The sequence below is a fragment of the Bombina bombina genome, chromosome 5 (genome assembly GCF_027579735.1).
Source record: "Bombina bombina isolate aBomBom1 chromosome 5, aBomBom1.pri, whole genome shotgun sequence".
Classification (NCBI taxonomy): Eukaryota; Metazoa; Chordata; class Amphibia; order Anura; family Bombinatoridae; genus Bombina; species Bombina bombina.
In genome coordinates this window covers 421,048,436-421,071,415 of record NC_069503.1, presented here as the reverse complement: position 1 = coordinate 421,071,415, position 22,980 = coordinate 421,048,436, and the positions used below count along the sequence as shown (strand labels likewise).

General features: G+C 40.7%; 1 protein-coding gene across 1 annotated transcript in view; it reads right to left on the bottom strand.

Moving 5' to 3' along the window:
- CMTM7 (CKLF like MARVEL transmembrane domain containing 7) overlaps positions 1–22,980 on the bottom strand; it is a 177,088-nt gene that overhangs the window by 6,330 nt on the left and 147,778 nt on the right. The window contains exon 4 of the mRNA XM_053714255.1: positions 1,096–1,177. Coding sequence (XP_053570230.1) covers positions 1,096–1,177 — 82 coding nt within the window. The remainder of the gene's footprint in view (positions 1–1,095; positions 1,178–22,980) is intronic.

Sequence of the window (22,980 nt, the reverse complement as noted above, 5' to 3'; positions counted from 1 at the left end):
ATGAGATCGAGGCTCCCATTGGAGCCTATGAAAGTGTGCCGCCGCATTCACATTGAGCCTAACTTGTAATACCAGCACACATTTGCGTGCGCTTGTATTACTGAGTGGAGGACAAATATTGCAGTCGTGAAAGCCCAATTTTGGGCTCCACTCGTAATCTAGCCCATGTTAAAAGAATACAGGAATGCTGTAAAAACATTTTAACAAGCAGCACAAATGACTGTTAAAGGAACATAAAAAAATTACATTTTTTTTTTTTACAATATACCGTCTTTAAACAATTGCTATGCATACGTTTATTTAATTTGTATTCTATTGGCCAAATTTACAAACACCAAATAATCTTCAGCTTGAGTGTGTTTTGTATTTGGTTTTTACTGCTGTGTTTTTACCACAATGACTAATATTGTGGATGATGCAATGCCAAAGCCAAGATGTTGTAGTAGCCACAATGTCCCCATAGACATAAGGTGGCAGCATTAATCTGCACATTCATTTTGGCATGATATATCAAGCTGGACTTTTTCAAGGGCTCAATAGGATTAGTTCAGGTACCTGAACTAATCCTATTGAGCCCTTGAAAAAGTCCGTCCGGGTTCCGGACGAAACGCGTAGGGATACTGTGAATTGTGCTTCGCCCTCATTGACAGTCTGTGCAGTCTAAGAGGTATAGACCTGAAGGGGGACGCTCCGGTTCCTGGAACCTTCAGTGACGTCAGACGCCGGCTTGTGTTCGGCGGTCCTATTCAAACTCGGACATATCTGCTGATGATCGGGACTTAGATTGCCACTGCCTTTGAACTTTTATCCGGTGATCGATTGTGCTTACTTTAATGTAAGTTTTTATGTTATTTTATCTATGTGCCTAAATATTAAGTAGCTCAAGTCTTTTTTGCGCTTCTTGTACCGTTTTGTCCTATTAGTCTAGTTATGATTAATGCATCATTTATTTCTCTTCTTTATGATGCATTTTCCTAAACCAAACTTCATGTTGACCAATTCCAATAAATTGTTCTCTTTGTGTATGGCTTTGGGCTTAATATTATTTAATATATATATATATATATACACACACACACATATACATCAGCTCACCTGTTGATTGGGCTGTAAATGAGACTTTGTGGGATAACCACATGCTCAATGTACAGAGGAATGTGGCAATGAATCCAAACACCTGAAAAAAAGAAAGAATGCTGAATATTTCTTGTTTTCATATCAATTTATCTTTTTAAGTAATTCATCAAAATGTTTGGAAAAAAAAGTAATATGGGAGCGCTACTGGTGGAATTTGTGCAAATGTTTCCATACCATACACATCCCACCCAATGACTAAATATACCAGAAACAGTCTGATTTATATGACCCACAGTGAGTTCAAATTGTGTTACATGATAATTTTATATATCCCCTGAACTGTTTAGAAGCCTATACGGTGTGTGACATCTGTGGCACTTGGAATCCTTTTTAGTGCCAGCCTTGTCACATTTTAGCCTGACTGCAAGATAGCGTGTTAGCTAGGCCCAGATCTTTCCGCCTTTCCAGTCCCACTACATTTGCCGATTCAGAGTGAGCAAATTGGGCATAAACAAACCAAAGTCGCTGACAGATTTACACAACCTGGGGAGTATTGAGGTATAGGGCTGCCAAGTAGTCTGAGACTTTATTTGTATTATTATAATTAGTTTAAATGTATATTCATTTTTTTTATTAATAATTAACCCATTAAAAGTTGCCTTGTCGGTCACTCAGTAGTATTATTTCAGCACAGTTCTTACAATAGTTTTTAACTCTTGGTACATATATTTGTGATTTGTAATATTTTTTCGGAGTTTTCACTCTTTGGCCTCCATGTGAGAAAAACTCTTGAAAACTATGGTCAGTATTGCACTTGAATATCTTTACCTGGCTTCTTGTGCAGTTGACAATATGAAGCCAGATAGAAAAGAGCCTGTGCTATGATTTAAGCAAATACTGTATACAATTCATAAAATTCTCTCTTCAGACTCTCCAGTCTCTTTAGCGCAGACTCGGCTCCAGAACAAATGAAATGGGGGCATTTTTTTTCACGAGGGGGCACGCATTTTTTACAAAGCATGTATCAGAGTCAAAATAAGAGCAGAGTGAGGGGACATCCCTTACAAGAAAAATAAAATAATGCTACACTGACAGTACAATTACCACTCATAGGCCTAGATTTGGAGTTTGGCGCTAGCCGTGAAAACCAGCGTTAGAGGCTCCTAACGCTGGTTTTAGGCTACCTCCGGTATTTGGAGTCACTCAAAATAGGGTCTAACGCTCACTTTTCAGCCGCGACTTTTCCATACCGCAGATCCCCTTACGTCAATTGCGTATCCTATCTTTTCAATGGGATTTTTCTAACTCCGGTATTTAGAGTCGTGTCTGAAGTGAGCGTTAGAAATCTAACGACAAAACTCCAGCCGCAGAAAAAAGTCAGTAGTTAAGAGCTTTCTGGGCTAACGCCGGTTCATAAAGCTCTTAACTACTGTGCCCTAAAGTACACTAACACCCATAAACTACCTATGTACCCCTAAACCGATGTCCCCCCACATCGCCGCCACTCGATTAAATTTTTTAACCCCTAATCTGCCGACCGCCACCTAAATTATCCTTATGTACCCCTAATCTGCTGCCCCTAACACCGCCGACCCCTATATTATATTTATTAACCCCTAATCTGCCCCCCACAACGTAGCCGCCAGCTACCTACACTTATTAACCCCTAATCTGCTGACCGCAAAGCGCCGCCACCTACGTTATCCTTATGTACCCCTAATCTGCTGCCCCTAACACCGCCGACCCCTATATTATATTTATTAACCCCTAATCTGCCCCCCTCAACGTCGCCTCCACCTGCCTACACTTATTAACCCCTAATCTGCCGAGCGGACCGCACCGCTACTATAATAAAGTTATTAACCCCTAATCCGCCTCACTAACCCTATAATAAATAGTATTAACCCCTAATCTGCCCTCCCTAACATCGCCGACACCTAACTTCAATTATTAACCCCTAATCTGCCGACCGGAGCTTACCGCTATTCTAATAAATGTATTAACCCCTAAAGCTAAGTCTAACCCTAACACTAACACCCCCCTAAGTTAAATATAATTTTAATCTAACAAAATTAACTCTTATTAAATAAATTATTCCTATTTAAAGCTAAATATTTACCTGTAAAATAAATCCTAATATAGCTACACTATAAATTATAATTACATTGTAGCTATTTTAGGATTAATATTTATTTTACAGGCAACTTTGTAATTATTTTAACCAGGTACAATAGCTATTAAATAGTTAAGAACTATTTAATAGCTACCTAGTTAAAATAATTACAAAATTACCTGTAAAATAAATCCTAACCTAAGTTACAATTAAACCTAACACTATACTATCATTAAATTAATTAAATAAAATACCTACAATTACCTACAATTAAACCTAACACTACACTATCAATAAATAAATTAAATACAATTCCTACAAATAACTACAATGAAATAAACTAACTAAAGTACAAAAAATAAAAAAGAACTAAGTTACAAAAAATAAAAAAATATTTACAAACATAAGAAAAATATTACAACAATTTTAAACTAATTACACCTACTCTAAGCCCCCTAATAAAATAACAAAGACCCCCAAAATAAAAAATGCCCTACCCTATTCTAAATTACTAGTTCAAAGTTCAAAGCTCTTTTACCTTACCAGCCCTGAACAGGGCCCTTTGCGGGGCATGCCCCAAGAAGTTCAGCTCTTTTGCCTGTAAAAAAAAACATACAATACCCCCCCCCAACATTACAACCCACCACCCACATACCCCTAATCTAACCCAAACCCCCCTTAAATAAACCTAACACTAAGCCCCTGAAGATCATCCTACCTTGTCTTCACCTCACCAGGTATCACCGATCCGTCCTGGCTCCAAAATCTTCATCCAACCCAAGCGGGGGCTGGCGATCCATCATCCGGTGGCTGAAGAGGTCCAGAAGAGGCTCCAAAGTCTTCATCCTATCCGGGAAGAAGAGGCGATCCGGACCGGCAACCATCTTGATCCAAGCGGCATCTTCTATCTTCATCCGATGACGACCGGCTCCATCCTGAAGACCTCCACCGCGGACCCATCTTCTTCCGGCGACGTCCAACTGAAGAATGACGGTTCCTTTAAGGGACGTCATCCAAGATGGCGTCCCTCGAATTCCGATTGGCCAATCAGATTGAGCTTGCATTCTATTGGCTGATCGGAACAGCCAATAGAATGCGAGCTCAATCTGATTGGCTGATTGGATCAGCCAATCGGATTGAACTTGATTCAGATTGGCTGATTCCATCAGCCAATCAGAATATTCCTACCTTAATTCCGATTGGCTGATAGAATCCTATCAGCCAATCGGAATTCGAGGGACGCCATCTTGGATGACGTCCCTTAAAGGAACCGTCATTCTTCAGTTGGACGTCGCCGGAAGAAGATGGGTCCGCGGTGGAGGTCTTCAGGATGGAGCCGGTCGTCATCGGATGAAGATAGAAGATGCCGCTTGGATCAAGATGGTTGCCGGTCCGGATCGGCTCTTCTTCCCGGATAGGATGAAGACTTTGGAGCCTCTTCTGGACCTCTTCAGCCACCGGATGATGGACCGCCAGCCCCCGCTTGGGTTGGATGAAGATTTTGGAGCCAGGACGGATCGGTGATACCTGGTGAGGTGAAGACAAGGTAGGATGATCTTCAGGGGCTTAGTGTTAGGTTTATTTAAGGGGGGTTTGGGTTAGATTAGGGGTATGTGGGTGGTGGGTTGTAATGTTGGGGGGGGGTATTGTATGTTTTTTTTTACAGGCAAAAGAGCTGAACTTCTTGGGGCATGCCCCGCAAAGGGCCCTGTTCAGGGCTGGTAAGGTAAAAGAGCTTTGAACTTTAGTAATTTAGAATAGGGTAGGGCATTTTTTATTTTGGGGGTCTTTGTTATTTTATTAGGGGGCTTAGAGTAGGTGTAATTAGTTGAAAATTGTTGTAATATTTTTCTTATGTTTGTAAATATTTTTTTATTTTTTGTAACTTAGTTCTTTTTTATTTTTTGTACTTTAGTTAGTTTATTTCATTGTAGTTATTTGTAGGAATTGTATTTAATTTATGTATTGATAGTGTAGTGTTAGGTTTAATTGTAGGTAATTGTAGGTATTTTATTTAATTAATTTAATGATAGTATAGTGTTAGGTTTAATTGTAACTTAGGTTAGGATTTATTTTACAGGTAATTTTGTAATTATTTTAACTAGGTAACTATTAAATAGTTCTTAACTATTTAATAGCTATTGTACCTGGTTAAAATAATTACAAAGTTGCCTGTAAAATAAATATTAATCCTAAAATAGCTATAATATAATTATAATTTATATTGTAGCTATATTAGGATTTATTTTACAGGTAAGTATTTAGCTTTAAATAGGAATAATTTATTTAATAAGAGATAATTAATTTCGTTAGATGTAAATTATATTTAACTTAGGGGGGTGTTAGTGCTAGGGTTAGACTTAGCTTTAGGGGTTAATACATTTATTAGAATAGCAGTGAGCTCCAGTCGGCAGATTAGGGGTTAATAATTGAAGTTAGGTGTCGGCGATGTTAGGGAGGGCAGATTAGGGGTTAATACTATTTATTATAGGGTTAGTGAGGCGGATTAGGGGTTAATAACTTTATTATAGTAGCGCTCAGGTCCGCTCGGCAGATTAGGGGTTAATAAGTGTAGGCAGGTGGAGGCGACGTTGTGGGGGGCAGATTAGGGGTTAATAAATATAATATAGGGGTCGGCGATGTTAGGGCAGCAGATTAGGGGTACATAGGGATAATGTAAGTAGCGGCGGTTTACGGAGCGGCAGATTAGGGGTTAATAATAATATGCAGGGGTCAGCGATAGCGGGGGGCAGCAGATTAGGGGTTAATAAGTGTAAGGTTAGGGGTGTTTAGACTCGGGGTACATGTTAGAGTGTTAGGTGCAGACGTAGGAAGTGTTTCCGCATAGCAAACAATGGGGCTGCGTTAGGAGCTGAACGCGGCTTTTTTGCAGGTGTTAGGTTTTTTTTCAGCTCAAACAGCCCCATTGTTTTCTATGGGGGGATCGTGCACGAGCACGTTTTTGATGCTGGCCGCTTGCGTAAGCAACTCTGGTATCGAGAGTTGAAGCTGCGTTAAAAATGCTCTACGCTCCTTTTTTGGAGCCTAACGCAGCCTTTATGTGGACTCTCAATACCAGAGTTATTTTTATGGTGCGGCCAGAAAAAAGCCGGCGTTAGCTACGCGGGTCCTTACCGACAAAACTCTAAATCTAGCCGATAGTGACATCGGCGTTTCTACGCAAATACACTCACAACAGAAGCATCTGACAGAAGCACTTTTAATCCATACTGCACTGAGACTTTAGTGGATATATCAAGCAAATGCATATAGAGAGTAAACTACTGGTTAATGTAATCAGATGGTAATGTTAGTAAACAACATAAAATATGCGTGACGTGAAGATATATTAGCACCCGGAAACTACAAGCTTTGCCTGTACAAGGTCGTGAGTGACCCGCTATGCCAGTCACAGGCTCAGAGCGAATGCTGCCCACCTGCCCGGTGGGTATATAATGCGGGCACAGAGCAGGGTCAAAGCTCGGTTAACACTGTATAATATGGTAAATAGAAAAGCTTGGCACCTACTGTGATACAGCAAACGGTGTGCGCCTCTGAGGGCCTCCATGTTATGTAAAGGGGAAGCATTCCCTTAGTTAGTGGGCTGCTACTGTCGGATGTGAAGGGCTCCTTCCCCTACTGCTTGTTTTGCTGGCCCAGTGCAGGCATAGGACTGTAACTTGAGCACGACACGCATATGGGCTGGACAAGAGGTTGGCATTGTATAAGGAACCACCCACTGTGTGTGACTGGTATAGTTAGACTCGCTATGCTGGGAACACCTACTACGTGTGACTGCTATATACAGACTGTAATGGGAACACCCACACCATGATTGATATGTACACAATTTGCTGAGTGGTTGCTGGTATCATTTGTCAACTGTTCCCATTGAGTGACTCGTTTACAAAGTTTTTTGAGAACGTTTACAGTTCGGGGCTGGTGTCATAGCTTTTTGCTGCAGTTTTAAGTTTTAGTCCTTTAGTATGATGTCATTATTTGAGTTCTAAGTGCCCCTAATAATGCATAATTGTGCTGATGTATCATTGAATGAATTATTTAATAACACCTTTACTAAAAGGTTTGATATATATATTTTTGTATAAAGTAAAGTGTGCACTTAGGATTTATTAACAGTAGTCTGTTGAGAGCTAAAATGAGTACATTGTTATACCAGATTTGTTAGTTACATATTAGGTATTTTTAATATATTTTTATTTTTATTGCAAGGATCTATGTACTTATGCCGCACGTTGGTTTGGAAGCAAGTATTGTTTACTGAGTACAGCCGTTGATATGGCAACCATTTGGGTTGATTTTGATTGTCTGTAGTCGGTATAAAAGTGTTTCCTTACGTGTAGGAGGTTAAGCCTATGATTAAGTGCCGCAGGGCACGAAACATGTAAGGTCTCCTCCTCCTCTTATCATGTTTTGCACAATGAGTGTTACTTTTTAAATACATGGAATAAAGGATTATTATTTTTTATCTGAAGCTTTGGAGTGCCGCCTACTTTTCTTCTTTGATTGTTCTCTGGTTGGCTCAGCTATTTTTTGGTTGGCACCACGCTGCTGCGTATGTCGCATGTTGCGCTTTCCGGACTATTGGAACCCTGCTGGGATTGGCTCTTGAATCCTACCGCTTGCTCACGGACTAGAGCGCCACCGCTTCCCAACTACCCGGTGTCTTAGCTACCCTAGGTGAAGGCGCATTGCATGTAAGAGATTTATTCCATACAGTCTCCCTGTAAGAGTCTGGTTTGCACACATTCTGCAGGGAAGTTTCTGTGTGTTGATTGTAAAAGGTCAGCATCATTCCACTGAGAAAGTGATACACACACAATATGCTGTGTGAATACCCACTTGGGGTGACTGGTATCATAACTAGGGTTACCACCTTTCCAGAATTATGACACACTTATTTATACAATAACAAAATAATTTTTTTAGGGGGCACAGCATTCCATTTGGGAGGGCATTGCCCGTCAATGCCCCCCCTTGGAGCCGACCCTGCTCTAGCGTCATTAAAACTCATCTCCTCATTCTTCGGTAAATCAGCTGGCTAGAAAAGCATATGAGCTGGGAGAGCTGGAGAGCCTGGAGGAACTAGAGAGGGCTTTTTGTGAACTTTGTCCACTGTGTAGAGACAGTCATTTTGCAGCATACTTAAAGTGAATGTAAACTTTCACGAATCAGTGCCCGGTTTTTAAAAATACTATTAAAAACAGGGGCACTTTCATTCATAAAAGTCTACATTGCAGCCTTTTTGTTTAAAAAAAAAAAAATTATGCTTACCTGATAAATTTCTTTCCGGATATGGAGAGTCCACAACGTCATCAATTACTAGTGGGAATATCAACTCCTGGCCAGCAGGAGGAGGCAAAGAGCACCACAGCAAAGCTGTTAAGTGTCACTTCCCTACCCATAATCCCCAGTCATTCGACCAAAGGAAAATGGAAAAAAGGAACAACACAAAGGTGTAGAGGTGCTTGAGGTTTAGTAAAAAATAACGGTTTTAAATTTAAGGGTGTGGTCGTGGACTCCATATCCGGAAAGAAAGAAATTTATCAGGTAAGAATAAATTTTGTTTTCTTTCCTAAGAAATGGAGAGTCCACAACGTCATCAATTACTAGTGGGAACCAATACCCAAGCTAGAGGACACAGATGATTAGGGAGGGAGAACAAGACAGACAGACCTAAACAGAAGGCACCAACGCTTGAAGAACCTTTCTCCCAAAAGAAGCCTCAGCCGAGACAAAAGTATCAAATTTGGAAAACGTATGCAGAGAGGACCAAGTTGTAGCCTTGCAAATCTATTCCACAGAAGCTTCATTTTTGAAAGCCCAAGAAGAGGAGACAGCCCTCGTGTAATGAGCCATAATTCCTGAGAGAATTATGGATCATTCCATGAGGGCTGTCTTGTCTTCTTGGGCTTTAAAAAATGAAGCTTCTGTGCTGATCATAAGCAAAATTAATGATACTTTTCAACCAGAGAGAAAGAGAAGTAGCAGTAGCTTTCTGACCTTTACGCTTTCCAGAGAAACAAACAGGGCAGAGAATTGTCGAAAATCCTTAGTTGCCTGTAGGTAGAATTTTAGAGAAAGCACAACATCCAGGTTGTGAAACCAATGTTCCTTATGAGAAGAAGGATTAGGACATAAAGAAGGAACAACTATTTCCTGATTAATATTTCTATCCGAAACCACTTTAGGAAGAAAACCCAACTTAGTACGAAGAACCGCCTTATCAGCATGAAAGATAAGATAAGGCAAATCACACTGCAAAGCTGAGAGTTACGAAACTCCGAGCAGGAGTAATAAGAAACAAAACCTTCCAAGATAACAACTTAATATCTATGGAATGCAATGGCTCAAATTGAGCCTGCTGCAAAACTTTAAGAACAAGGTTAAGGCTCCAAGGAGGAGCAACAGACTTAAACACAGGCCTGATTCTGACCAGGGCCTGACAAAAAGACTGAACATCTGGCACATCTGCCAGACGCTTGTGTAACAAAATAGATAGTGCGGAAATCTGACCCTTCAGAGAACTGACAGACAATCCCTTCTCCAGACCTTCCTGGAGACAAGACAAAATCCTAGGAATCCTGACCCTACTCCAAGAGTAGCCCTTGGATTCACACCAATAAAGGTATTTACGCCATACCTTATGGTAAATCTTTCTAGTAACAGGCTTGCAAGACTGAATCATGGTCTCAATGACCGACTCAGAAAAAACACGCGTAGACAGAACTAGCCATCGTTCAATCTCCAAGCAGTCAGCTTCAGAGAAAAGAGATTTGGATGAAGGAATGAACCCTGAGTTAGAAGGTCCTTCCTCAGAGGCAGCCTCCAAGGTGGAAGAGATAACATCTTCACTAGGTCTGCATACCAGATTCTGCAAGGCCATGCAGGAGCTATTAGAATTACTGATGCTCTCTCCCGTTTGATACAAGCAATGACTCGTGGAAGGAGAGCAAACGGAGCAAACAGATATGCCAGACTGAAATCCCAAGGAACCACCAGAGCATCTATCAGGGCGGCCTGCGGATCTCTCGACCTTGAACCGTACCTTGGAAGCTTGGCGTTCTGCCGAGATGCCATCAGATCCAACTCCAGCACCCCCCATTTGAGGGTTAACCTGGAAAACACCTCCAGATGGAGTGCCCACTCCCCGGGATGAAATATCTGTCTGCTCAGGAAGTCCGCTTCCCAGTTGTCCACACCTGGAATGTGGATGGCAGAAAGACAGCAATTGTGAGCTTTCACCCACTGAACAATCCGAGCCACCTCCTTCATGGCTAAGGAACTCCGAGTTCCTCCCTGGTGGTTGATGTAAGTCACTGAGGTGATATTGTCCGACTGGAACATGATAAACCGGGCTAAGGACAACTGAGGCCAAGCCATCAGAGCATTGTAAATCGCTCTCAATTCCAAAATATTTATGGGGAGAGCAGGCTCCTCCCGAGTCCATACACCCTGCAACTTTAACGAGTCCCAGACTACTCCCCAGCCCAGCAGGCTGGCGTCCGTGGTCACAATCACCCAGGAAGGTGTCCGGAAGCATGAACCCCGGTACAGATGATCCTGAGAAAGCCACCACGGAACAGAGTCTATTGCCGACTGATCTAGATCTATCCTCTGAGACAGATCCGAATGGTCCCCATTCCATTGGCTGAGCATGCATAACTGCAGAGCTCTCAAATGCATTTGAGCAAAGGGAATGATGTCCATGAAGCGACCATCAGATCAATTACCTCCATACATTGAGCCACTGATGGCCTAACAGTAGACTGCAGAGAGAGGCAAGAGGAAAGAATTTTGGATTTTCTGACCTCTCTCAGAAAAATATTCATAGATACGGAATCTATTATGGTCCCTAAGAAAACTACCCTTGTAGCTGGTACAAGGGAACTCTTTTGCAGATTCACTTTCCAACCGTGGGAACGTAGAAAAGACAACAAGATCTCTGTATGAGAGTTTGCTTGTTGAAAAGATGGCGCCTGAACCAAGAGAGCACCCAGAACCTTTGAGAAAATTCTGGGGGCTTTGGCAAGGCCAAACGGAAGAGTCACAAACTGAAAGTGTTAGTCTAGAAAGGCGAATCTCAGGAACTTGTGATGATCCCTGTGAATGCGAACATGAAGATACACATCCTTCAAGTCTATGGTGATCATGAACTGACCCTCTTGGACCAAGGGAAGAATGGAACGAATGGTTTCCATTTTGAAGGACGGTACCCTGAGGAACTTGTTGAAACACTTTATGTCTAGAATAGGACGAAAAAGTTCCTTCTTTTTTGGGAACCACAAACAGATTTGAATAGATTCCTAGACCCTGTTCCCTTAAAGGAACTTGAACTATCACTCCCAGGGAAGAAAGGTCCTGAACGCAATTCAAGAATGCCTCTCTTTTTATCTGGTCTGCAGATAATCCTGAGAGGTGGAACCTGCCCCTGGGAGGAAAAGTTTTGAATTCTATTTTTTTTTTTTTTTTTTTTTTAATTGGTTTTTTTTTCAAATAATAAGTTGACAATTACAATGGTTATAACACAAGGGTGGTACATGGTATTATACATTTAGATTAGTGGCATTAAATAGTCCTTTGGTTGTAAAGTCTCCCTTGTATATTCTCGGGAGTTGGCTAGTACATTGTACTCAGAATTGAAATTAACAATCTATAAATGGATAACATTTATGTCAAACGTGACAATAACGATAACAACAAAAATAAAATGAAAATGGAAAACACTGGAAGAGTTTAATGAATACTCATAGTATGTTCTAGTTTTGTATGTTTATAAACAAGGTCATCAAGTCTGGGAGGGCCTTTTTATTGTGTTAAGAAGTGTCTCCCAGTAGAATTTGACTTCTAGAAATGTATTTAGTTGGTTCCTTTTATAATACCCATACTGCTCTAGCTGGATGATTTCAGAAACCTTTGATAGCCACTGTGAAACTGTTGGTGTTGATGCAGACTTCCACTGTTGAGCGATCAGTAATTTCGCGCTATTTATGCATATCCTAGTCAGTGTAGCGCGTAGTTTGCAGTGTAGTTCTGGATTTTGATTTAGTAACACTATTTCTGGAGTGAGTGTGAGTGTTTCCCCTAGTGTGGTTTGTAGTGCCTCTTCTATTGAGCTCCAGAATTTGTGTAGTTTGGGACATTGCCACCAAATATGAGCCATGGTACCTACTTCTCCGCATCCCCTCCAGCACTGCGCTGTTGAGGAAGGGTATATTTTGTGTAACCTTTGTGGTGTCAAATACCATCGCATGAGGACTTTGAAGTTCATCTCAATGAGTTTTGCAGAGGTGGATGACTTACGTGTGTTGTGATTATCTGCCAGTCTTTGTCTTCTATTTGGATGTTTAAGTCTCTGTGCCACTGTACTGTGAATTGTGGTGGGGTTTGTTGTTTTGCGATTTCAAGGGCTTTTTTGGCTCTTGACATTGTTCCTTTAAAGGGTATCTCTGAGAGACATAATTGCTCGAAGGGAGTAGGGGATCTTATCAGGTCTTCTCTTGTGTGGTTATTGTGGATGTAATGGTGCAGTTGAGAATGTTTCAGCCATGAGGTGAATGCGCCCCTTAATATGGTCGTTAAGCTGTCTCTGGGTTTGAGCTTTCGATTTTCTAGTAGAGTAAATATGGGTGCTGTTTCAGGGAGTTCCCATGGGGCCTTGGCGTTTTTCAGTGGAGTGTAACCTCCTGAAAATTCCATGTTCGGGGAAATTGGGGTTAAGGGTGATTGTGGTGTGGACAGTTTCGGGTACCTCTGAACTAGTTGGTCCCAGGTTTCTAGGATGTGTCTATAGAGGGGGGACGTTGAACATGGGGTGGTTCGAATGTTATTAGGGATCCAGCAGAGTGAGCCTGGTTTAGGTGTTCTTAATATCTGGGAGTCCATGGATACCCAGGCTTTAATTCCACTCTTATTATGCCAATCTAAGATATGTTGAAGGGCCACTGAATGGTAATATGTTTCTATTTGGGGAACTCCTAAGCCTCCCACCCTCAGGGGGCGGTATAATGTGGCTGCGTTTATACGGGGCTTTTGTCTACCCCAAATGAACATGTTAATGCATTGTTGAAGTCTTTGAAGGTAGGGTTTAGGGAGAGTTATAGGTATTGTTTCTAGTATATACAGTATCTTGGGTAGTATTGACATTTTTATGGCTTGGATTCTGCCCCACCACGACAGTGGTTTATCTTTCCAGTTTTGTAGGGTGTGTTGGACATGGTTATGTAGGGGTTTATAGTTCGCGTCAAACAGTCGTTGTATTTTGGGGGTTATAAGTACTCCTAAGTATTTCAGTTGTGAGTTATTTATTTTGTAAGGGCAAAGTTTCTCAATTAGATGAAGTTCTTTACGTGGAAGGGAAACATTTAGGATTTCTGATTTCTGGCCATTGATCAGGAAGTTGGACAGGTTACCAAATGTCTCAAATTCTCTCATCAGGGCTGGGATAGAGCGAGTGGGGGATGTTAGCGTGAGTAGAACATCGTCGGCAAACATTGATAGTTTATAGTGATTGGGGCCTATAGGTACTCCTGAGATGTTTGGGTTCATTCTAATGTGGGATGCTAAGGCCTCCATGGTTAGCACAAATAAGATTGGGGAGAGAGGGCATCCCTGTCTTGTTCCATTTGTAATACTAAAACTGTCAGATAGCACTCCATTCACCCTAACTCTCGCTGTGGGATTGGAATAAAGTTGGAAAATTCTATTAATCATGTTGTCTCTAAAGCCAAAATGAAGGAGAGTGCTTCTAAGGAAAGGCCAGGCCACTCTATCAAAGGCCTTCTCCGCATCAGTGGAGACCAGGAACATGGGAATGTTGTGTGACTTGGCATAGTCAATTAAGTGTATGGTTCTAATGGTATTGTCCCTGGCCTCCCTGAGCGGAACAAAACCTGTTTGGTCCAGGTGGACTATTTCTGGTAAAACCGAGTTGATCCTACTTGCTAGGACTTTCGCATATATTTTGATATCCCCGTTTAAAAGGGAAATCGGGCGGTAACTGCTGGGGTTTGACTGGGGTCTACCATCTTTGTGGATTACTGTGATATGGGCTTCTAGAAGTTGTTGTGATAAATGACCTTCTTCGTCTAATGAGTTGAATAATTTAGTCAAGTGGGGCACTAGAATTTGTTGGAATTGTTTATAATAGCCATTTGTTAAGCCATCTGGGCCTGGGCACTTGCGGGTGGGGATTTTTTTGATCGCTGCGATGACCTCCTGTTCCGAGATTGCCTGCTCTAGGGTCTTAGCTTGTGAATCTGTTAGGGTTGGTAGCTGAGCTTGTTCTAGATACTCTTCCATAGGTGTAGTGGGTTGTGGGTTACCTAGAGGAGATATATTATACAAGGTAGTATAGTAATTACTGAAAGTGTTGGCTATCTCTTTACAGTCATATTGTTCTCTTCCGTCTATGTCTAGCATTTTATGGATGAAGTGGGATAGTTGCTTCTTTTTTAAAGCCCTAGACAATAGTGGACCTGCTCTATTCCCGTCCGTAAAGTATAGTTTCTTTAAGTAATAAGCTTTTCTGTGCATTTCCCTAGTTAGAAGGGTGTTTAAATTGGTTCTGGCAGTGGTTAGGGTTGCAAGGGTGTCTGTTGAGCTGGGCGTATTCATGTGTGCGTGTTCTGCTGCCCTGAGTTGTTTTGATAATTGTTCATATTCCCTGTTGTAAGTTTTTGTGAGTATAGCTTTTTGTTTAATGAGTTCCCCTCTCACTACTGCTTTATGGGCTTCCCAGATTATTCTTGGGGACGTCTGAGGTGTTACGTTAAATTGAAAGTACTCGGATAATGCTTTAGTCGTTTTTTCTATTATTTGGGGTTGAAGTAGGAGAGTGTCATCAAGTCTCCAACAGAAATCTGTTATCGGCTTGTCTGGCCACTCTAATGACATGGTTACACCCGAATGGTCTGACCATGAAGTTGGTATTATATCAGTATCTCTGATTAGAGACAATCCTATTTGGTCTATGCAAATGTAGTCCAATCTAGAGTATGTTTTCTTGGGGTTAGAGTAGAAGGTGAATGTTTTTTGTGTCGGATGTTGAATTCTCCAAGCGTCTAGTAATGAAATGGTTCTAAGGCAATGTGTAACCGCTTTAATTGTGTTATGAGTCTGCGAGCTTTTGGAAGTGGAACAGTCGAGATTGGGGTTGAGAGCTATATTGAAGTCACCCGCTAAAATTATGGTGCCTTTGGCCACTTCTAGCAGTTTCCCTGTGATTTTCTTGAAAAATTTTGCTTGACCTGTATTGGGAGAGTATGCATTTGCTAGGGTGATTGGTTTGTTATAGAGTTCTCCCACTAATATCAGATACCTGCCTTCTGGGTCTGTATATGTGGAGATATTGTGGATATGGATTGATTTGTGGAGAAGGATCCCTACCCCATTTCTTTTTTTGTGGGTGTGTGAGCAAAAGTGACATGAAGGGTAGTGTTTAGTTGTGAACTTGGGTTCCTCATTATGTTTGAAGTGGGTTTCTTGGATAAAAATTATCTCACTTCTATGTTTTGAGAACCAATTAAGTGCTATCGATCGTTTTGATTGGGAGTTTAGTCCTTTAGCGTTTTGTGTCAATATATTGAGGCGTTTCCCAGTCATCTGTAGGGGTATGTAAGCTGTGTCTGGCGTTTAGTAGTTGTGAGCTTAGGTGTTGCTAGAGTGGGTGTGATATGAAGTGTTGGCTGCTTGATCATCTTCGGTCTTTGCGACAAAATACTATATGTGACGTTTTGTACAGTCATGATTCCAGTGTAAACAAACTTAACAATAGTGAACTTTGAAACAACAAATAGAAACAAACACAAAGTCATTGCATAAATACATATACAATATACAAGAACAAGGGGGATACTACTCCATTCACAATTATGTATGAACATGAGTGTATCAGCTACTTCCTATATTTGGGTTATGGCTATTGGTATGGTGCATTCTATATTTATGGTAATACTGTATATTGAGTACACAAACAACACAGTTCAATAAAAGATACTCACGTATTCAGGCGAACATATGACTAAACCTGAACAGTTTTAAGTAACAGACCGGGCTGTTTCTGCTTCTAGTCCAATTAGTAGAAGGGTGGAAAACAGTGCTAGATTAACTTACAAGTCTTTTGACATTATTTATAGTCTCAGGTATGACTCAGTTCAGGGTCCAGAGAGTTAGAGAATTGTTGTGGTCTTTTCCTTCCAACTCTGTTCCATGCACTTCTCTGCAGCTTGGGGTCATTAGTAGATCTTGTTTCCTTCAATGGAGGATCCTCGTCTAAGGGTGGCAAGGTGGGTTGATGAATGTTTAGTTGCTTGCAAAAGCTCTCCAAGTCTTCAGGTGATCTATATATTGCTAATTGGGAGCCTTGGAGGACTTTTATGCTAAATGGGAATCCCCACCTATATGGGATTTTTAGTTCTTGCAGGTGTTGTGTTAAATACCTTGCCTCTCTTCTCTTGTTTAAAGTAATACTGCTCAAATCAGCATATATCTGGATTTTATCTCCTTCAAAGGTAATTTGGTGCATTTTCCTTGAGGCTTCCATGATCTTTTCTTTGTCTGTGAAAAGCTGCATTTTCAGTATGATGTCTCTGGGGGGTTTATCCTCCGGTGGTTTGGGTCTCAAGGCCCTGTGGGCTCTTTCTATGGGCATATTAGGTGGGTCTGTACTCTTCAGGAGGAACTGGAAGAGGTTCCGCAGGTATTGTGAAATTTGGGGTGTATTTATTTTTTCAGGTATTCCTCTTATTCTAAGGTTATTGCGGCGTCCTCGGTTATCTAGGTCTTCTAGTTGGAGCTGCATTTGCTGTATTAGTGAATCGTGGACTTCCACTGCTCTGTTTCGTGTATCTGAGTCGTTTTGTAAGTGGTCTATGTCCTCTTCGATATGAAATACCCTCTCACCTAGTTCAGAGATGTCTTTTTTTACTTCTTTGAGACCATCTTTTATCATTTTACCCACTTGAGAGATGAGTACAGCGAAGTCTGCTTTTGTGGGGAGATTATCAATGTCTGCCCTCGTGAGAGGGGCTTCTGGTGCCATGTCCTGTGTGCTTGGATCTGAGACTGGCGGCATCTCTGCTGAGTCTTGGGATGTAGTTGACTCTAGTTCAGGTTCCTCAAGTACTTTAAAAAAATTATTGAGTTTTGCCGATGTTGTCGTGTGTGGTTTTGCATTTTTGTCTTGTTTAGGTAGTCTTCTTGCAGCCATTATCTATTTCGTTTGTACAGACGGTTGTGGTCTGCTCTGGAGAATGCAAGTATGAGAGGGTTTTAGTGATAGGTCTGTGCAGTGACCTTGTTAAAGAGGTATATTTACTTTTATATGCACTTTTATTTGTATCCGTGCTGCAGCATTAAGTAAATATTAAGTGCCAATTGTAGGGGCCCGGTCGGGTGTTGTGGTGCTTATTTGCACAATAAAAAGACTTAAGCCATTTATCGAGTCTGTGTTTGCTTAGGTTTTCATCTTGACATCTGAATGCCTTAGAGGGATTGATGCCGGAAAGCCCCTTTCGCCGTCTTAGGTAGGGAGATGTTATCGATCTGCTGCTAGGTGTATTGAGTAAGGGTACCGGACATCCTAGGGGCTTCTGTGCATGTTTTGTGGCAGTGAAGTTACCTTATTTGCTGGCATGTGATGATCCGGTCATGCAGATGTACTATTTGAGCTGCGCATTTGGGCCTAGTCGGTAGACGCGCCACGCACTTTCTCTGCTTGTCAGTTTCCTTCCTGTGCGAGCGGCGTCCCCCAGACCAGCCTTGTGGTGTCTTGTGATTTTCCGGTGTCCGGATCTGTTGTTTGGGACCCGTTTACACCAGTTGTGGAGTAGTTATTTGCTCAGGAAGAGCTTATGGAACCGGAGCTTTAGCTTTTTGCAGCCATGTTGGACGATGGCTGGCTCCGCCCCCTTGAATTCTATTTTTTAACCCTGAGATACGATATCCACAGCCCAGGGATCTAGGACATTTCTATCCATGCTTGATAAAACAGAGAAAGTCTGCCCCCCACTTGGTCCAATCCCGGATAAGGGGCAAACCCTGCATGCTGATTTAGACTCAGCTGTGGGTTTCTTAGATTGCTTCCCCTTGTTCCAAGACTGATTGGGTTTCCAAGAACACTTGGACTGTTCCTGCTTGGAAGAGGGAGAGGAAGACTTTCCTTTAAAGCTACGAAAGGAACGAAAATTACTTTGACGTCCTTTAGGTCTATTCTTCTTGTCTTGTGGTAGAAAACACCCCTTTCCACCAGTAATATCAAATTATTTCTGCCAGACCAGGTCCAAACAAGGTCTTACCCTTGTAAGGAAGCGCCAGAAGCTTGGACTTGGAAGTAACATCAGCAGATCAAGATTTTAGCCACAATGCCCTGCGGGCTAGCCAGATATCTTGGCTCCCAGTTTAACTTGCATGGTAGCATCAGAAATAAAGGAATTGGCTAGCTTGAGAGCCTTAACCCTGTCTTGGATTTCCTCCAAAGGAGTCTCTATCTGAAGAGAATCAGACAAGGCGTTGTACCAATAAGATGCCGCACCTGACACAGTGGCAATACAAACTGCAGGTTGCCATTGAAGACCCTGATGAACATATATCTTCTTTAAATAAGCCTCCAGCTTTTTGTCCATTGGATCCTTAAAAGAGCAGCTATACTCTATATATATATATAATAATAGTTCTCATAGCCAGAGTAGAAATGGCCCCTTCTACTTTAGGCACCGTGCACCATGAATCCTTAATGGAGTCAGCAACAGGAAATATCTTTTTAAAGACAGGAGACGGGGATAATGGTATCCCTGGCTTCTCCCATTCCTGTTTAATAATCTCCGTTGCATGGTCTGGAACAGGAAACACTTCCACAGGGAAGGAACATCATAGTATTTATTAAGTTTATTAGATTTCTAGAGTATTGGAGTCGTCCAAAGTAGCCAAAACCTACTTTAACAATACACAAAGGTGTTCAAGCTTAAATCTGAAGGTTACTACATCAGCATCAGATGAAGGAATTATACTGTCTGAATCTGAGATTTCACCCTCAGAGGCTACCAACGAATCCTCATCAGACTTATGAGGGAGGGCAACCTGAGTAGCAGATGTTGGAACAGAAACCTTATTATCTAAATCTCTAATTTTCCTCTAGCGTTTTCCCTTTGGCATAGGAAAAGCAGATAATGTTAAGATAATGCAAATACTATCTTTAGTCACATATTTGTTTTTCTCAGTCATTTTTTATTTATGCACTCCATTATTATAGCCAGTACCATGATAGCTATATTGCATAGGACCACTTTCAATATTCCCTATAATTGCACCTCACCAAACTTCCACTCTATTTTAGCACATCTAATTGTTATAATATCTTTTCTCATCTATGTTAGTTTTATTCACGGAATTATGTAGTATTATATAACATATATAATTTACATTAGATATATTTGTTATCTTTATATTAATTCTTTGCATTTTGATCACGATCTGTGCATTACCATTGTCGCAAGTCAATATAAGGGTTTTGAATTTTTTCCACATCATACTTATGAATATCACACTGTCACACCTATTTAGGTTCCACTGCCGATATAATTTCCATATATCAAATATAAAGACTTATTCATTTATTTCACCCATATATTCGTTTAAGACACAAATTATGGTAATTTCATTGTTCATCCTTTGAACTCACTAAAATGTCAGGATCAATCTGATGTTTGAATATACATGCTAAGTGTTTTTAACACTAAGATACATGGTTTGGCTACTAGTTGCTATTTCAGACACCGCCATATCAACCTATTAGAAGCAAGCTCCAGGCTGGCTTGCACACAAACCCTCACAGACAGATAGCTATTGGTCGACTATAACACACCCTTTGCTTAGCCATCTATCATTGTTAGAATATATATATATATATATATATATATATATATATATATATATATATATATGAACTTAGACCTATGTTTGTAGGATTCCCTTTATGAGAGACCAATTCCCATAGAATATCAATCGACAAGTGTAGTTTCACAAGTTACGCATTGTGCGGTGGTTGGTGAATAGCACATTTGGGGTAATTAGTTATTCTTTTTATGTGACTAGATCTTAGAATGTGTTGCATCTATCATTTGTATTGTAGGTCAACAACACACTGTGTGAGATTACGATCGGTCAGGGGGCGTATACTCTTATCTGCATCATGTGAATGCAACCAATAATAAAACCCCTTAACTTATGACGATCCATGATAACCAATAGGAATTTAACATCAGCCAAAGCACAGAAACAAACTGTTCTCACTTAGTTACTAATTATAGATACACCCGCCAACAAACGGGAAATCAGTTTGCAACTTTTATGAAAAAACTTACAATGGTAAAGGAATATTTACATTTACATTGACATCAAAGTCCGCGATCACTAATGTTTACATTTCTATTGAAAGCTGACTACGATAAGGGATACTTTTCACGAACATTATAGGGTAACGTAAAAAAAAAAAGCGCAAATGGATGCTTAAACCTATATGAGTATGTCTTTTAGAAAGGAAAAATATTGCTTCCAATACTTATTTAAATTAAAAATGAAGTCTTTTTGCTAAATTATGCCATGAAGAAAACGGATTGTATCCGTGTATTAATGCCTAAGAGTATTTAAGACAGACAGCTAAAAGTACTGATTCAAATAAATTATATTTAATATGCTAAAACAAATGGTCTACATATTTCTAGTCATAGGCTCATTAATATAAAAAATGTAAATTTGTTACAAATGGTCTAAATGTTTCTAGTCATAGGCTCATTAATATAAAAATGTAAATTTCTTACAGTAAATACAGAGCGAAGGTCGGCCGACCAAATAAGGTTAAAATGTTCAGGGTACCCTGTTGAAAAAAAGGGGAAAAAGGAACAAATTGGATGTTCCCAGAGGAGTGATTGTTATGAAACCACAAATCAGTTTTTCTTTATATATCCATTTTCTGTAGCTGGGAGTTTTTTTAAAACAAAACTTGATCTCCTTATTGTGATAATAGGATTGTTCCTTGGTGTAAAGGTGTTAAAGGTAGTACTTACTGTCTGCCTCAAGCTTATCCCGCAGACCGGTCCTGGAGCCTGTCAGTAGTTTACCTTGTAAATCGCGTGGAGATGTTTCCGGTCTGTGTTCACAGACTAATCCTTTTTTGCTGTTCCTTGGCTCTGCGGTCCTGCGTGTGCTCTCTGAGGTCAGAGCAGTAGCTTGCAGTTACTTCGATAAATTTTATCAACGGTTTGTCAGCGTCAGCAGCTATCAGCTTTAGCGGTACACACGCTGTTTCCTGGTATCTCCAAATATGTTCTCAAGTGGTGATCAGCAGTTAAAGCTACGCGTTTCAGCCGTGTAGTTGGCCTTTTTCAAGCTATACTGCTTTCACTCTATTCACAGTCACTTTATACCCTATTCTGAGATTTTTTGATTACACACAGCTGCGATCAGGAGGGATATTACGCACACAGTTGTAGACCCTCAATTGTAAAACATAGGGTTTTTTGCTTTATAAGTTGAATACACTGAAACACATGTAAGAAATGTATGAAAAAATATATAAAGACTTACGCCTAGATTTAGAGTTTTGTCGTTAAAGACCCACGTAGCTAACGCAGCTTTTTTTTCCCAACGCACCCTTAAGACAACGCTGGTATTGAGAGTTGTCTGAGGGGCTGCGTTAGGCTCCAAAAAGGGTGCGTTGAGCTGAATTTACCGCCACTTCAACCCTCAATACCAGCGTTGCTTACGGTAGCGGTAAGCTGGCAAAACGTGCTCGTGCACTATTCCCCCATAGGAAACAATGGGGCAGTTTGGGATGAAAAAACCCCCAGCATTAAGCTCCCAACGCAGCCCCATTGTTTCCTATGGGGAAACACTCTCTAAGTCTGCACCTAACACCCTAACATGAACCCCGAGTCTAAACACCCCTAACCTTACACTTATTAACCTCTAATTTGCCGCCCCCGCTATCGCTGACACCTGCATTATACTATTAACCCCTAATCTACCGCTCCGGACACCGCCGCAACCTACATTATCCCTATGAACCCCTAATCTGTTGCCCCTAACACCGCCGACCCCTATATTATATTTATTAACCCCTAATCTGCCCTCCCTAAGTCGCCGCTACCTTACCTACACTTATTAACCCCTAATCTGCCGACTGGACCTCGCCGCCACTATAATAAATGTATTAATCCCTAAACCACCGCACTCCCGCCTCACAAACCCTATAATAAATAGTATTAACCCCTAATCTGCCCCCCCCCCCCCCCAACGTCGCCGCCACCTAACTTCAAGTATTAACCCCTAATCTGCCGACCGGACCTCGCCGCTACTATAATAAATGTATTAACCCCTAAAGCTAAGTCTAACCCTAACCCTAACACCCCCCTAAATTAAATATAATTTTAATCTAACGAAATAAATTAACTCTTATTAACTAAAGTCTTCCTATTTAAAACTAAATACTTACCTGTAAAATAAACCCTAATATAGCTACAATATAAAGAATTATTATATTGTAGCTATTTTAGGATTTATATTTATTTTACAGGCAACTTTGTATTTATTTTAACTAGGTACAATAGTTATTAAATAGTTATTTACTATTTAATAGCTACCTAGTTAAAATAATTACAAAATTACCTGTAAAATAAATCCTAACCTAAGTTACAATTAAACCTAACACTACACTATCAATAAATTAATTAAATAAATTACCTACAATTACATACAATTAAATAAACTAAACTAAA